We start from the raw sequence: 17,268 nt of genomic DNA, 5'->3' as shown, positions 1-17,268 counted from the left end.
CAACACTCTTTTCTCCCACCTCCATACCTTTGCAGTGGATATGCTTTTGGCTAGAAATACACTCCCTCTTCCCATCTATCCTCAGGGTCTCTGGTTTCCTTCAAGTGCCACCTTCTACACAAAGCCTTTCCTGAATCTCCTAGCTACTCATGCCTTCTCCTCAACATCACCTTGAATCAATTTTGTATAAACCTATGTATGTACATGTTGTCTTGCCCAGTTAGACTGTAAACTCCATGAGAGCAGTAATTGTTTTCACTAGTGTCTTTGTATCTCTAGATCTAACACAAAATTTGACATATAATAGGTACTTAATAAATAATGGTTGTTGGTAAATTAGAGTTGAGAAGGTCTAGGACTTGTCACTCCAGCCTTTTGGAAGGTTCATTAGTCCCAAAGTAGAAGGCAATGAGGTTAACCCAGAGGAAAACAGTGAAACTGGTACTAAATAATGAAGAATGTTTTTTGCTTGTTTGTTTGCTTTTGCTTTTTGGAGGGCAGTTGGGGTTAAGTGACTTGCCCAAAGTCACACAGCTAGTAAGTGTGTAAAGTGTCTTAGTCTGGATTTGAACTCAGGTCCTCCTGACTCCAGGGCCGGTCCTCTATTCACTGTGCCACCTAGCCACCCCAAGCACAGATTGTTTTAAAGATGAAAAGAGGGTAGTATAAGCAGATGACATGGGTATCAGAAGATAAAAGGCTGTTGAGAGATGATAGCAGAATAGTGGTCAGAGAATAAGGGGTATTCCAAGCCCTCTGCTTGCCACAAAAGTTAGGGGCAGTAGACTCCTCTGAAGAAAGTAGCCAGGGAAGTGGTGATAACACACGGAACCCAGGTTTCAATCAAGGTGAAAAGGCAGAAGGTGTGCTTGTAGAAAGCATGGAGGATTTTTAGCAGACTTTACTCACAATAGGGCAGGGTCTATATAGGCAACTGGACAGCTAGATGGCACAGTGGATAGATCACTGGCCTTGGAATCAGGAAGACCCATCTTCCTGAATTCAAATCTGACCTCAAACATTTACTAGATGTGTGACCCTGGGCAAGTCACTTCAATGTGTCTGCCTCAGTACCTCATCTTAAAATGAGCTGGAGAAGGAAATGGCAAACTACTCCAGTATCTTTATCAAGAAAACACCAAATGGGGCCAGATACAACCAAAATGACAGAATAACAATAATATGTGGGCCACAGGGGAGGGGGGTAATAGAAGGACAGAGCCTCAGCAGGGTTAAAACTGAACTAAATAGGGAAGAAAGTACAAGAAGAGGCAGAATGACAAGGGAGTTATACTTAAGATAAAAACTATGGATAACAATATGAAAATTTCTCCTTTATATATAGCAAAGGTTTATAATAACCTTGTGAGGTGGGTAGTGCAATTATTTCTTCCTCTATTTTCCAGATGAAGAAACTTAGATTCAGAGAGCTTATGTGATTTGCCCAAGGTCATATATTTAATAAATGCTGGAATCAAGCTGAAGTCTTCTGAATCCCAAACTGTGTTCTTTCCAGCGCACAAAGGAGGATGAAGAAGCCAGAATGTTCATGATACATAGACAGTGTTCTATGGTAGAAAGAGTGATGAACTTGGAATTACAGGACTTACATTCAAATCCTGACCCTGCCACTTATTAATGGAGGGACTTTGGGCAAATTCACCTCACTTTTCTAGGCCTCATTTCTTCATCTATAAACTAAAAGTGTGGGACTAGATAACCTCTAAAATTCCTTCTGGATTTATATTCATGATCCTGAGATCCTATGGTTCATCGTAAAGATTGTGTCTTTCTTTCCTTCTTGTTTTTCTCAGATGTAGTAGGGAGGGAGAGAGAAAAAATAAATGCTTGTAACTGAAAAAAAATTAATTAAAAATTCAAAGGTTAAAAAAATTCTATGGTTAAGAGGGAAGGGATTTTAATTAAGCTATGTTCTAATTGCTAGGTGACTCCCCAAGCCCATATTAGAATATTGATAGCTTTGTTGATGTCAGCAATACCCCTTCCTTCAGTTGTTGTTATTATTATTCAATAGTTATTCAGTCATGCCCAACTTATCATGACCCTGTTTGGGGTTTTCTTGGCAGAAATACTAAGAGTGGTTTGCCATTTCCTTCTCCAGCTAATTTTACAATTGAGGAACTGAGGCAAAGAGGGTTAAGTGACTTGCCCGGGGTCACACAGCTAGTAAGTGTCTGAGGCTAGATTTGAACTCAGGAAGATGAGTCTTTCTCATTTTCGGTCCAGTGCTTTATCCATTGTGCCACCCAGCTTAATAGGACAGGAATATTGGCTTATTCCTCCTTCACAGTTAGAATAACCTCTGGTGACTTAAAATATTGTCTGCCCCCACATCTGATTTGCCCACATTGTATGGACAAACTATAGAAAAGTTTTAATGGTGACATCCAGAACAGGTGATGGTTTTCCCTTTATTGCTTCCTCCTTAACACTTCACTGCTTTCTAATACTCATGTTCTTTAGACAATGAAGATTGGTTACCAAATCAGTTTATAATCTTATTTATTTTTTTAAAAAACTCACGATAGATTGTTGCATTATTTCATGAACATAGTAGCTACCAAGAGGTATTTTTTTGTCCTACTTCTGCATGCTGCTCATTTTTCTACCAAATTATACTGTCAACTTAACTTGGGATTCTTAGCACGTTCTTTATTTCCATTTTTCTCTTCCTTCCCTAGATCCTTCATGCTTTAACTGAAGTAATGGGCCTTACTATAAACCACATTAGAACTGCCAGTAACCATGCTAACAAAATGTGTTAAAGGAAAATGAGTTGCAGACACAAGATACAGGAAAGGAGGTACATTGCTATGATTTGGGTTGTGAAAGAGAGACTCAGAAAAGAAAAGAAATATGAGTCTATCAGCAATGAGGGATTGACATTTATTGATAATTTTAAAATCAGTTTATCAACAAGCATTTATTAAACACCTATTATGTGCCAGGTAGTGGTATTCTTTAGGCAGGTAGGCATAAAGGTCTAAGTTTCCTAGATCTTCTCTCACATAAGACAGTGTAGTAGGCCCTGGAAACACAAATACAACAAAATAAAATAATCCCAAGGAGTTTGTATTCTAGTAGAGATGAAAGCAAGAACATATATCAGTATACAGAATAAATACAAATAGACGTAAGGTAGTTTGAGGAGGGCATCAGCTGTTGAGGGTATCAGAAAAGACAGAAGATGATGCTTGAGCTGCATTTTGAAGGAAGGATGCATTCCAGGGATGGCAGGTGGCCAATGCAAAGGCATAATACTGGAGATAAGAGTTTTGTGTGAAATAGAAAAAAGACTAGCTTGTTTGAACTATAGAGTGTGGAAAGGAGAGTAATGTACATTGAAGTGGAAAAGTAGATTGAAAAAAGTTGCAAAGGACTTTAAAAGCTAAACAGAGGAAATTATTTCTAATTTTAAAGGCAATAGGAAACCATTGGAATTTATAGAGTAGGGGAGTAACATGGTCAGCTGTGTGCATCAAGAAAATTGCTTTGGTACTTTGGAGGATGTACTGAAGAGAAGAGAGGTTTGAGTCAATAAGGAAGGGAAGGGAACATGCATTTATTAAGCACCTGCTATGTGCCAGACACTGTGCTAAGCACTTTACAAATATCTCTCTTTGGAAAGCATTCTAGGCAAGGGGTAATTAGGGACTGAACTAAGGTGGAAACTATGTGTGTAAAAAGGAGTTGGATGTAAGAGATGTTGAGGAGGAAAAACTTAGTAAATGATTAAATATGTAGGAAGAGGGAGAGTGAAAAGTGGAAGATAAAACCAAGCCTATGACCCTTGGACACTTATAAGAATGGTGGTGGCTTTGAGAGAAAAAGGGAAGTTGGGGGAGGGGTGGAAAATTACATTTTAAGGGGAAGATAATGAATCTTAGTTTTGACATTTTGGATTTGAGATGTCTCCAGCGCATCAGTCTGAAACATCAAATAGGCAATTGGTGATATAGGATTGAAACCGGATAAGAGACTGAGGCTATGTATAAAGATCTGGGAGTCTAGGGCATAGAGATAACAATTAAACATATAGGAGCTAAAGAGGTCACCGAGAGAGAGCATAAAGAGAGACTTATTTTAGGGCATCTAAGATGGAAAGTTGGTGGACACTCACACTTATGGGTCAAGATATAGATGACAAATGAGCTAAAGAGACTAAGATGAAGTGTTGGCGAGGTAGAAGGAAAACCCAGAGAGTGTCACAAAAGCCCCGAGGGAAGAGAATATCAAGAAGGAGAAGGTAGTCAGCAATGTCAAACACAACCAATAGGTTGAGAAGCATGACGACTTAGAAAAGCCCATCAGACTTACCAATTAAAGGAAAAATCACAATCTTTCTAAACTCTTAATCTTACAAAATATACTTATGACTAGCTATATGATAGAAGTACCATATGATAGAATTACTATATGATAGATCCACCTAATCTACTTTTAAAAGAATGAAACAAAATCTAAGCTAAAAAGTTTAAAGATTATCTAGAAAAGCCTGTCAGATTTATCAGTTAAGAGAAAAAATAACAACCCTTCTAAATTCTTAATCTTGCAAGATATTCTTGTTACTAGCTATATGACTGATTAGCTCAATCTAAAATATTTATAAAGAATAAAACAAAATCTAAGCTAGAAAGGAGTTTAGAGATTATCTAGTACAGTCTATGAGGATATAGGCACAAAAATGACTCGTCCAACTTTATGTGGCTAATTAGTGGCAGACCTGAGACTAGAACTCAGGTCTCCTGTATCCTAGTACAATGTAATTCCCCTAACTTGAGATTTGCTACTTCCTGCTCTTCCCAAAAGACCCTAAAAATCCGACTAATTCTGTGTGTCAGAGACAAAGACCCCTTGAACACAATTACTTCTTATGTGACTAACAGTAACACATCCTGATAATGCTTTTAAAAATCAACTTTAAGGGGGCAGCTAGATGGCATAGTGAGTAGAGCACCGGCCCTGGAGTCAGGAGGACGTGAGTTCAAATTTGGCCTTAGACACTTGACACACTTACTAACTGTGTGACCTTGGGCAAGTCACTTAACCCCAATTGCCTTGCCTTCCCCTCTCCAAATTTTTTTAAATTTAACTTTAAGAAAAGAATTAATATCATGATAAAATTCATTGAATAGTAACATGCAAATACTTATCTTTTGTAGTTCAGTTCAATATTTATTGATGACTACCTACTATGTGCAAAGCAGTTACTGGGTGCTGAAGAAATAAAGGCTAAAACAAATCAATTCCTGATCTTAATGACTTTACATTCTATTTAATAGTCTTTCTGCTTAAATTGCTATTAACTGAACCTAGAATTTCAATGTCTGCTTTTAAGTAGAAATCAGTAGTGAGAAAGGAAGTAGTAGATCTCTAAATAAGAGATACATTATCTTTTTTAAAAATGGTGAGAGGATAGAACTGGGACCTGTGAGAGTACAGCTTCCCTCTTCCTAGGTAGCTTCCATAAGTTTAATTATCTCTATCATGATGACTCCCATACATACATAACATGTGTTTGCATGTGTGTATACATGTGTGCACATATGTGTGTGCATGTATAGGGATGCACACGTGCATATGCATGTCTACGTGTGTATAAATCACGTATGCATTGTGAGTGTATATGTGTGTGCACGGTGCATATTTTACATACATGTGTGCATGCGTGTGTAAGCATGCACTTGCATTTGTACGTGTCTGTGTGTATGCATGTGTGCATGTAGGTATGTAGACCTAGTCTCTCTCCAAAGCCCCAATCCTATATTACAAATTGCATACTGGATGTTTTGAACTGAATATCTCACAGATGTCTAAAATTCAACACGTCTAAAACAGAATTCGCTAACTTTTCACTCAGAATCACCTTTCTTTTGAATTTTCCCTCTTTCTGTAGCAGGTATCATCTTTCTTCCATTCACCCAACTTCACTGTCCTCCTTGATGCCTCACTCTCTCTTCATATCTGATCAGTTGCCAGAACTTGTCATTTCTGCTTCCACATTGCTCATATCTGTCCCCTTCCCTCCATTCACATAGCTATCCCCGCCCAGTCCAAGCCCTCATCACCTCTTGCTTTATTCTGCCTAATTGGTTTCCCTGCCTCAAGTCCCTGCCTACTATAGCCTGCTCTCCACATAACCACCAAAGCGATTTTTCCAAATTACAGATCTGACCCCATTTGATAAACTTCAGTAGTTCTCTATTACCTCTGGAATCAAATATCAACTGTTTGAATTTAAAAATCCTTTACAATCTATCCACATCCTACTTTTCAAATGTTATTGAACATTACTCTCCTTCATACACCCTCGTGTCCTGCCAAACTGGCCTTCTGACTATTCCTCACATATGATCCTCCATCTCACATTTCCCTGCCTTTGGCACAGGCTGTCCCACATGCTTTTGACTTCGTCCTCACTGCTCCCTCTTGGAATCCTGGCTTCCCATAAGACTCGGTTAAATTGTAACTATCTCCATGAAATTTTTCCAAGTTCCCCCTCTACTAGTACTTTGCCTCCCAAATTTATTTTGTATCTGCTTTGCATTCGCCTATCCATGTGTACGCTTTCCTGTCCATTAAAATATAAATTCCTTGACGGTGGTAGCTGGTTTACTTTTGTCTTTGTATTTCTAATGCCTAGATCAGTACCTAAGCATGTAATGTGCATTTAGTAAATGCCTGTTGACTGGACCAGTGTCTTCTCCCTTGTATTTCTTGGAGAGTGTGAATTACTGGTGGCAGCTGGCTACTCTGTATTTGCTTCCATGGGGCCAGGAGGATTAGGAAGTGAGTCTGGAGCTGATCATGTTACCAGAGTAGTGTGTACTGATAAGACCTTATGCTAGATGGGATAAGTTCATGTTTGAAAGTGGTTCCTAGACCCCCACGATCAATCCAATCAGTAAGCAGAAGATAGATAAATTGCTTTAAGGACAATTCCCTGAAAAAACTGAGAAGCAAGCAGGTCAAGAATAATCATCATGAGAAAGCCCTCCAGGCTGGGTTTCATAGCAATGACTTCACAGCTGCTTCTGGCTATAGGAGCAACTCCCCTGTAACCTGTGCTTGTAACTCATAAACTCCAGGGTTCCAACCTAAAGCAACAAAGTTTCTGTCCCACAGCAGCCAGACAGTTGTAATATCTCCAAATTGCTGTCAAAACCCATATAAATTGAGTCCGGGGGACAGAGCCAAAATGGCGAATTAGAGGCAGCAACCAAACCAAACTCTTCCAACATCCCCCTCCCAACAATTTTAAAATAACTTCTTAAATCAAATCTGCAGTGACAGAGGCAACAAAAGTCAGAGTGAGCCATTTTTCCAGCCTAAGACAACTTAGGAAGTCAGCAGGATAGGTCTGTGGACCCAGGGTGGAAGTCTGCCCAGAACCCACACATAAACCAGTAGCAAGAGTGGTGGGTTTTAGAAGAAGCAGAAACAGCAGCTTCAGGAGCTCTCAGCCCAGAGATGGTAAGGGAGTCAGACAAGCGGTCAGAGATTATGGGGGAACCTTTGCTGGCACTGATTGACAACTCTGTTGCCCATCAGTAGTTCTTGCTCACAGTTATAGGGTAGAGGAGTACTTGTGGTCTGTCACAAGGGAGTAGAGGCCCTGATCACAGTTCCAAGGAATAGAAGTGCACTAGTACTTGGGACTACAGGAGAGCAGGGACCTGGCTACAGGTTACAGTTCCAAAGCCAAGAGAGTATATTAGCACTTATGGTTGCAAGGGAATAGGGGCAGTTTCTGGGTAAAGACCAGAGTACAGACCACAAGAGCAGCAACCACACCCAAATGTACATACTCCTCCCCGCCCCCCCCCCCCCCATGAACTAGCTCTGAAGACAGCAGCATGAAGAAGACTAAAGCTTGGAACACCCCCCACTCCCAGGTGGGCAGAGCCCAACTTTAATATAAAGTTCAAAGTCAAGAAATAGGCTGAAAAATGAGCATACAACAACAACAACAAAAAGAATCGGACCGTAAAAACTACTGTGGTGGCAGGGAAGACCAAGACACAATCTCAGAAGGACAGCAATATGAAAACAACTACAAGCAAAGCCTCAAACAAAAAAATACTATTTGGAGCCAAGCCCAACAAGCATCCTTAGAAGAGTTAAAGAGAAAGAATGGTAGAGGAAGAATTGAGAAGATAAATTAGAGTGATGCCAAAAAAATTTGTGAAAAGAGAATTAACAGTTTGATAAAAGAGGCACAAAAATTCAGTGAAGAAATGAACTTAAAAAGTAGAACTGGTTAAATGAAAAGAGATACAAATGCCACTGAAGAAAATGTCCTTAACGATAGAATTGGGCAAGTGGAAACTGATGACATAATGAGACATCAAGAAACAATAAAACAAAGTCAAACAAATGAAAACAAAGAAGAAAAACATGAAATATCTTATCAGGAAGGCATCTTAACTCAAAAATAGATCAAGAAAAGATCATTTAAGAATTATTGAACGACTGAAAGTCATTAAAAAAAAAGAGCCTACACATCATATTTCAAGAATTTATCAAGGAAAACTGTCCTGATGTGCTAAAATCAGAAGGTAAAATAGAAATTTAAAGAATCTACTAGGGGCAGCTAGGTGACGCAGTTAATAGAGAACCAGCCCTGTAGTCAGGAGGACCCGAGTTCAAATCCAACCTCAGGCATTTGACACATTAGCATACTTGACTTTGGGTAAGTCACTTAATCCCAATTACCTTGCCTTCCACTCCACCAAAACAAAACAAAACAAATCTACTGATCACCTCCTGAAAGAGATCCCTAAATGAAAACTCCCAGGAATATTATAGTTAACTTGCAGAACTCCTATGTCAAGGAGAAAGTATTGCAAGTAGCCATGGGGAAAAAATTCAGATATTGTGTAGCCACAGTCAGGATCACACAAGATTTAGCAACTTTCATGTTAAAGAAATGGAGGGCTTGTAATATGATATTCCAGAAGGCAAAGGAGTTAGACTGCAACCAAGAATAACTTCCTCAGCAAAACTGAATATAATCCTTCAGGAGAAAAAAATAAACGTTTAATGAAATAGAGGATTTTCATGTATTTACCAAAAATAGCTGAATAGAAAATTTGACATTCAAACACAACACTCAGGAGAAGAATAAAAAGACATGAAAGAGGGACTCAAAGTTAAACTTTTTTTGAAGGGCAATTGGGGTTAAGTGACTTCCCCAAGGTCACACGGCTAGTTTTTTGTGTTAAGTGTCTGAGGTCACATTTGAACTCAGGTCCTCCTGACTCCAGGGCCGGTGCTCTATTCACTGCGCCACCTAGCCGCCCCAAAGTTAAACTTTTTACATTCCTATGTAGGAAGATGATACATGCAACTCCTAAGATCTTTATTGGGGAAATTAGAAGGTGTCTTCATAGACAGAGGACATGAGTGTGCATCAGTTATGTTGGGATGATAATAAAAAATTAAAGTGGTAAGAAAGAAAGATGCACTGGGAGAAAGAGGAAAGAAAAGCTAAAATGGGAAAAAGAGGTGTTCAAGGAAGAGGCTTTCCTCAGGGGTGTGCTGGCAAATGTTTAACAACCAGTTCTGCTGGGGCAGGGGGAGGATTAGAAATATACTCATGACACACTTTAAAGTTTAATTTGCATTATTAACATTTTTTCCATTGCTTTCTTAAATCCAGACAACCGATAAAACAATAAATCAAAATCTGATTTGTAGCATTTGCCAGTTTCCAAATGCTGACATAAAAGTTAACAATTGACTCCTTTGAGCTTGGTTTGACTGATTCCAGCACACTCCTAGCTCTAACTGCTTGTTACTTTTGTGACCCTAAACAAGCAACTTCTTTCTGATCCTCAGTTTTCTCATCTTTCAAATGAATATGTTGTACTAGTCAATATCTTTGATCCCTTTCCATTCTAGAACTTTCATAACTACAGAACTGAAAGGGTCCTCAGAAGCAATTTAATTCAACCCCCTAATTTTACAGATAAGGAAATTGGGTTTTAAGAGGATAAGTGACTTGCCTGCAGTGACATAGGTAGCAGTCCTCTTACCCAGAATTTGAATTCTGATCTTCTTTCACTGAATGCTCTTCCCATTGTACCACCCTACCTCTCTATAATAATATGTTCCACAAATTTAGTCCACAGTTGTAGAATTAGAGATGGTTGTGTCAATCAACTTCATTTAGAGAAAATTCCAAAGAAAACTTTAAAAGAAGTTAAACAGCTGATTCATTTGAAAAATCGACAAATATAAAAAGTTAGCTATGAAATGATGATAGTTTAAGTGGAGATTTGTGTACTCATTCCACTAATTCAAATTATGACCTCTCTACAAGATAGGAGATCATCTTCTAAAGTTGTGGTGGCTAAAATATTTATTACCTCTAACCAATCTGGTGATTAACCTCTCTGAACTTACTTAGCTAGGCTGGTTTTCAGGTGACAGATTTAAAATCCATCCCCAGGAGCATTCTCTAAGTCCTTCTAGTTTGGAAGAACATGGCAAAACTTGAATTATACTAAAATACTTTCCAAGAACCCAAAACTTCACAACACCACGGGGAGACCATAGGTCTATACTCATGAGAGTGAGAGTTGTGTAGAAACAAAGAAACATCAGCAAGTAATTGAAGGAAATTAACAAGCATTAGTTGAAACCTTACTGTGGTTTGAGCACAGAAAAAAACTCAGAAAAAAATGATCCCTTCCCTCAAAAAACTTACTGTCTAATTAAGATGTACAGACCTACATATGAAACATCTTGGGATAAGTTTCAAGTAATGTTTCTAACATATGTGTATCAGTATTCAGTTGCCCATCAATCAGACTTTTATTTCAGCCATCCAGTACAAAATTGGTAACAAAGAAGCAAATAAAAAAAATACAAGGTGGAGGATTATGGGTATTGAACACTGAACATACAGTCAGACACAGTGGATGTGTTGGTTTTGTTTAGTTGATTGTTTTCTTTTTCTTTTTAAAATTTTTATTACAAAGAATGGCCCAATTGGGAAAGGAGAAAGAAAAATATATTAAGAAATGAAGATGGTGTAAAAAAAACCCAAAAGTATTTTCAGAAAAATTTACAAATTAAAAAAGAAGGAAGAAAGGAGAGGTGAGAAGAAGACAGGACAGGAGAAGACAGAAGAGGAGGAAAAAAGAGCCCATGAAAATCAAATAGTGGTCACAAATCACTTGTACTTGGATTCAGCTGATAGCCTACATAAACATATATATATATATATATATATGGAAAGACAGTATCAAAGGAGACACATTAAGATGAGAAAAGATTAAGATTTTTAACAGCAAAGGGAGAAACCAAAAGAGCTCTAAAAAGTAGATTAGTTATTGTATCTGATGTCAAGTTCTTCTTCAAACTCTGGGGGCATTTTGCATAGGAGTGAGCTGCCCTCCACACCTCAGTACTTTGAACTTTGTAATCGATTTGCATGTCATGGGAGACACTGGCCAAGGATCACTCAGCATGGCATGCCTGCATCAAAGAAGGGACTGAGGTCTATGAGGGAAGCAGAATTGCTATAACTCAAAAGAAACAAGAGATGTACAAATTTCAAAACATCTCTACTCCAAATGTCCATGTGGACAATTTGTGCCCAACCTGTGGTGGAACCATCTGAACTCTGATTGGTTTGATCAGTCACAGTCAGACACACTATATCTTGACTCCAATATAATGGTGCCATTTTGGTCCTCTTCAAGAACAAAGGACAATAACAAACCAACCTTAGTACCTCTTCAGGATGCCATTATACAATACAAAAATTGATGGACATAATGGTGACTCCGAGTCATCAGGGGAAAATGATTTATATTCAGTGTAATTTATCTACAAAAATTGGAAAGGATGGAAATTCCAAAGAAGAAAATTTAGAGTCAATATAAAAAAAAATCTTAATGATTTAAACTGTTCAAAAGTAGGTTGGGCTTCTTCAACAGGTAGTTGAAGAAGAGGGAGGTCTAAAAGTAAAGCCTAAATTCTTGTCAGATATCACATAAGGATGTAGACTGGATTAAATGGCCACTGAGTCCCTACCAGCACTTAAATTCTGTAATTTTGTGATGATGCATTTTAGGAATATTTCTATCAAAAATGTTAAAAATTTTCAAAGAATTGAAAACGGCATAAGGCAAGACCCAAAGGAAAGAATTAGCAAGTCATAAGAAGTGTCTGGTAAATAGATTGGTTTGACTGCAGCAGCAGGAGCCATGGAGGAAAGAAAAGATGTAGAGGGGGAAGTTTTCAAAGAACTTAACTTGTCACAAAAGTAAAGAAATAATCTAAACCCTAAAGTGTTCTATGCAGGGAAAAGATAAAAATGCATTACCCTTTAGAAACTGTCAAATGACAGAAATAGCTTGACAAGTACAAAAAAAATCTGAAATATATTATCAAGATAAAATAACTAACACCGGATTCATCCACTCAGATCAGGTGAAACTAGGACATTAACAATAGACAATGAAGACTCTGACAGGTTTGGATTACCCATATAGTTATCTGGAATCAGAGTTTTCCCATTTGGGAAACTCTAGTATTTCTCACTGGTTTTCACTTTTCCAGTGAGAGCTGAATCAGTCGATGACCTAAAGTGTTTTGTCTTTCTGTAAATTCCCTAACGTGTCCTCATCTTTCGGCTTTGAGTGGAGTCAGTTAATATTCAAGAAATCTGTAACTAAATAAGTATGTCTTCATAACATATTTTCTTCTTCAACTTGATCTTACAGCTAAATCATCATTTATTTATGTGCAATGACATTATCTAGGATTGATTGTGTGGAAGATTCCTTAGATTTATCAATGGCCAAAGATTTAAAAGAAACTCTTTGAACTCATCCTTTTGATGGGTAGCTAATATAGATGAAAAGGGGAATTTTTAAAAATGTAAATGCAGTTTTTAATTTGGAAATTTGAATATGTTGCCTTCTCCTCCAATGGACCTTGAAAGTCTGTTTCAAAGTTCTAATAAAGTGGCATAAATTGTTCCCATCCCCACTATCACTTTGCCTTGTACCTTTGGTAAAAATTTATTGCATGTCTGCTATGTATTATCTGCTAAGCAATGGTGTGGGTGCAGAGAGGAATACAAAAAAGATGTTATAGTTTGGATATACTAAAGAAATCACTAAAATGTCTATACCTTTTGATTCAGAGGTTTCACTGTGAGGCATATACCATAAAGGGAAAAAAATAAACCCCCAAATACCCCGTAATATTCATAGCAGTTTTTTCGTTGCAGCAAAATCAAAATAGAAGTTCACTAATTGGGGAAAAGCTAAATAAATTGTAATACACAGAAGTAACAGAGTGTTACTGTGCTCTAAGAAACAGTGAATGGAAAATATACCAATAACATAGAAATTTTCTATGAACTGATGTATAATAAAGAATAACTATGAAAACAATATAAAATTACTACAAACCATAAAATTAGAAAGAACATACTAAATACAAAACTTTACTTTAATTATAATGATCAAACTTGTCCCCAAAGAGTAATAGAATATGCAGCTCCCTCCCTTCTTTGCAGAGGTCAGAAATTATTAGCAAATCATGGCTAATAGTATGGAGAATTCTTAGACTGAGTTATTGTGTGTTTAATTTGGCTGAATTGCTTTTTTTTCTTTGTTACAAAAGATAGGGAGGAATGTTTGGGTTTTTCTTTTTTTTTCAGAATGAAAGGGTAGCTAAGTATAAAGATATCATTAAGAACTTTAAAATGTTTTATCCATTTATCAAGCAATTTTTCTTCCTCCCACCTCCCCACCCCCACTGAAAAGGAAGGAAGAAAGAATGGAAGGAAGGAAAGAAGGAAGGAACAAACGAACGAACAAATGAATAAAGCCTACATCATATAAATATGGTCAAGTAATAAAAATGTCTAAATAGGTCACCTTCAAAAATGTGTGTCTTGTTCTGCTTATTAGTCATCATCTGTCATGAAATGGACAGCTTTCTTCTTTATCAGTGGAAACATGGTTAATCTTTTAGTTGGCCAGAGCTCTTACATTTTTGAGAACTATTCATTTTTATAATGTCGATGCTACAGCATAAATTGTTCTTTTGGTCCTCCCCATGTCACTTTGAATCAATTCATACAAGTCTCATATCTCTTTGAAACTTTTTTCTTCATTTCTTTCATCACAATAGTATACTATTACGTTCTCATGCCACAGTTTGATCAGCCATTCCCCATTTAGTATAAGAACTTTTTAAAAAAGAATGAATGATACAAAATGGGCACATGATTTAGACATAAAGGGTGATACCATAAGCAAATTCGGAGAGCAAGAAAAAGTTTACCTATCAGCTCTATGGAGAAGGGAAGGATTTATGACCAAACAAGAGATATGTGACATTATGAAATTCAAAATGCATAATTTTGATTATATTAAATTTAAACATTTTTGTGCAAAGCCAGTACAACCAAGATTAGAAGGAAATCAGAATACTGGGAAACAATTTTATAGCCAGCATCTCTGGTAAAGGCCTCATTTCTAAAATATATTAAATTTTTTTTGGCTTTTTGGAAGGGCAGTTGGGGTTAAGTGACTTGCCCAAGGTCACACAGTTAGTAATTGTCAAGAGTCTGAGGCTGGATTTGAACTTAGGTCCTCCTGACTCTAGGGCCAGTGCTCTATTCAACTGTACCACCTAGCCACCCCTTGAGTCAAATTTTTAAGAATACAAGTCATTCCCAATTGAGAAATGGTCAAAGGATATGAACAGGCAGTTTTCAGATGAAGAAATTAAAACTATCTATACTCATATGAAAAAATTCTCTAAATCACTAGTGATTGGAGAAATGCAAATTAAAATAACTCTGAGGGTACCACCTCACCCCTCTTAGATTTGCTAATACGATAAAAAGGGAAATGATAAATGTTAGAGAAAATGTGGGAAAATTAGAACATTAAAGCATTGTTGGTGGAGTTGTGAACTGATCCAAACATTATGAAGGGCAATTTGGAACTATAACCAAAGGGCTATAAAACTATGCACACCCTTTGATTCAGCAATATCACTACTAGGTCTGCATCCCAAAGAGATCATGAAAAAAAGAAAAGAATCCACATGTACAAAAATATTTATATTAGCTCTTTTTGTGGTAGCATAAAAAATGAAAACTGAGGTGATGCCCATCAATTGGGTAATGGCTGAACAAGTTGTGATATATGAATGTAATGGAATATTATTGTGCTATAAGAAATGATGAACAGGCAGACTTCAGAAAAACCTGGAAAGATTTATATGAACTGATGCTAAGTGAAGTGAGCAGAACCAAAAGGGCATTGTACACAATAACAGCAACATTGTGTGATGAACAATTTTGATAGATAGCTCTTCTTATCAATGCATTAGTCTAAGATAATTCTAAAAGACTCATGATGGAAAATGCTATCTGCAATCAGAGAAAGAACTATGGAATCTGAATGCAAATTGAAGCATATTATTTCCTCTCTTTTTTAAAATTTCTCATGGTTTTTCCCTTTTGCTCTAATTATTCTTTCACAACATTACTAATGTGGAATTAAAGCATTCTTCTCCTCATTGGCTTATTGAGCCTCTTTTGCCATTTGAGTTAGTTTATTTTTTAAGATGTTATTTTCTTCAGTCAGGTTGTTGACTCTCATTTCATAATTTTCTTGCATCATTCTCATTTCTCTTCCCAATTTTTCCTCCACTTCTCTCATTTGGGTTTCAAAATCCTTCTTAAGGTTCTCTGTGGCCTGTAACAAGCTAGTATTTTTCTTGGAAGCTTTTGGTGGAGTTCTGATTTTAATGTTTTCCTCCTATTCCATGCTTTTATCTTTTTTGCCCCCAAAATAGGAGTGAAAAGTTGAGTTGCTCTGCTTGCTTTGCTTCCCTTGTTTGCTCATGTTGCTGCTCAATTAATTGACTTTTGAGCTTTTGCCACAGTAGGACTCTGCTACCAGACAGGGGAGCTTTATCTCAATTACTGGGGTTTTCTCAGCTGCTGGAGCTGTTAGTTGGATGCCCTCTCTGAAGCCTCAACATGCTATGGCAAGCTGTTCACCCACCCCAGGACCTCTACCCTAGACCACAATCCAGATCCAAACAGGTTAAATCAAGAGTGATTACCCCTCAGACTGGTCACTTGGTCCCCCTACAATCTGCAGGCCAGGAGCTGAAGCTGCCACCTGGTGGCGGCTGCATGGCCACGGCACCTCAGCAGTTTCTCTCTCCAGGGGATAAAGGCCAAACCACACTCCCAAACTACCAGATCCCAAAGTCCACACTGCATTAACCTCTCACTTTGTCCATAGCATCTATGGGTTGATAATTCTGGAAACCGCCACAGCTGCTGGTGATCTGAAATCTCTCCAGCTGGTGGCTGGTCAGGCCGCCTTGAGGCTGGTCAGGCCACCCTGAGGGTAAGGCCCCTGGCTTGAGCAGGGCTGTGGTCACCTCCCAGAGCACTGCACTGGCTGCTTCCTGCCAGCCTGCCAGGCTGTCCTTAGCGGGAAGTTAGCTTCTCTGTGTCATTTTGTGGGTTCTGTGGCTCCAAAGTTTGTTCAGAGTCACCTTTTACATAAATTGGAGAAGGTGGAAGTTGGAGTCCTGCAGAAGTCCTGTTTCTACCGAAAATTATATGATTCTAACAGATTTCTGAATCCTTCAAAAGGTATACAATGGTCAGCATTGGACTATCTCCACAAAGTAGGCAGGGAAATTCTGTTGGCACAAAGCCACTTGCCAATGTTTTCATTCACTCATTTGATAAAATATTTACTAAATAACTTTTGCTTTCAAAGTTCTATACAACATTGTTAGGGACATACAAAGAAATATAAAACATATCTTCTGCCTTCAAATTGCTAACAATCCAGGAATGTCATAGAACATTGTTTTCCCATCTTCACTTTGGAAATGTGCAAAATTTATTCCTATGACATATGTCCAAATACTGTCCAGAGTTGAATGATTGGGGTACAGGAACAAACATATGCTTAAACCTAGACAGTCAGACAAGATGTCATGATGAAAAGAGAACATTAAACATCATTCCATGAAATCTATGAATCATGTTTCTTCTCTAAGTTGTCCTTCTGCGAACTTTCCTATTTATTGGAATTAAATCTACTAAACTTACAATAATATAGAATATGACATGACCCAGATGTAAGATTTTAATCTGCTATGTTTTCTTTCTTAGGATATAAATGAGTGCATTCTTGAAAACTATCCCGAATGTTCGAACCCAAGATTATTTTA

The 17,268-nt window shown here is 37.7% G+C and overlaps 1 protein-coding gene across 1 annotated transcript in view; it reads left to right on the top strand.

The window, feature by feature from the left end:
• The window catches only part of UST (uronyl 2-sulfotransferase), a 400,212-nt gene that overhangs the window by 323,938 nt on the left and 59,006 nt on the right, over positions 1-17,268 (top strand). Inside the window, exon 6 of the mRNA XM_069069738.1 lies at positions 17,210-17,261. Within this exon, the coding sequence (XP_068925839.1) occupies positions 17,210-17,261 (52 nt within the window). The remainder of the gene's footprint in view (positions 1-17,209; positions 17,262-17,268) is intronic.

This window comes from Petaurus breviceps, unplaced genomic scaffold (genome assembly GCF_028583685.1).
Source record: "Petaurus breviceps papuanus isolate PSGF00001 unplaced genomic scaffold, PetGlider_PUasm1.0 90784, whole genome shotgun sequence".
Taxonomy (NCBI): domain Eukaryota; kingdom Metazoa; phylum Chordata; class Mammalia; order Diprotodontia; family Petauridae; genus Petaurus; species Petaurus breviceps.
The sequence above is the reverse complement of the archived record's forward strand: the minus strand, read 5'-3'. Positions and strand labels throughout refer to the sequence as shown.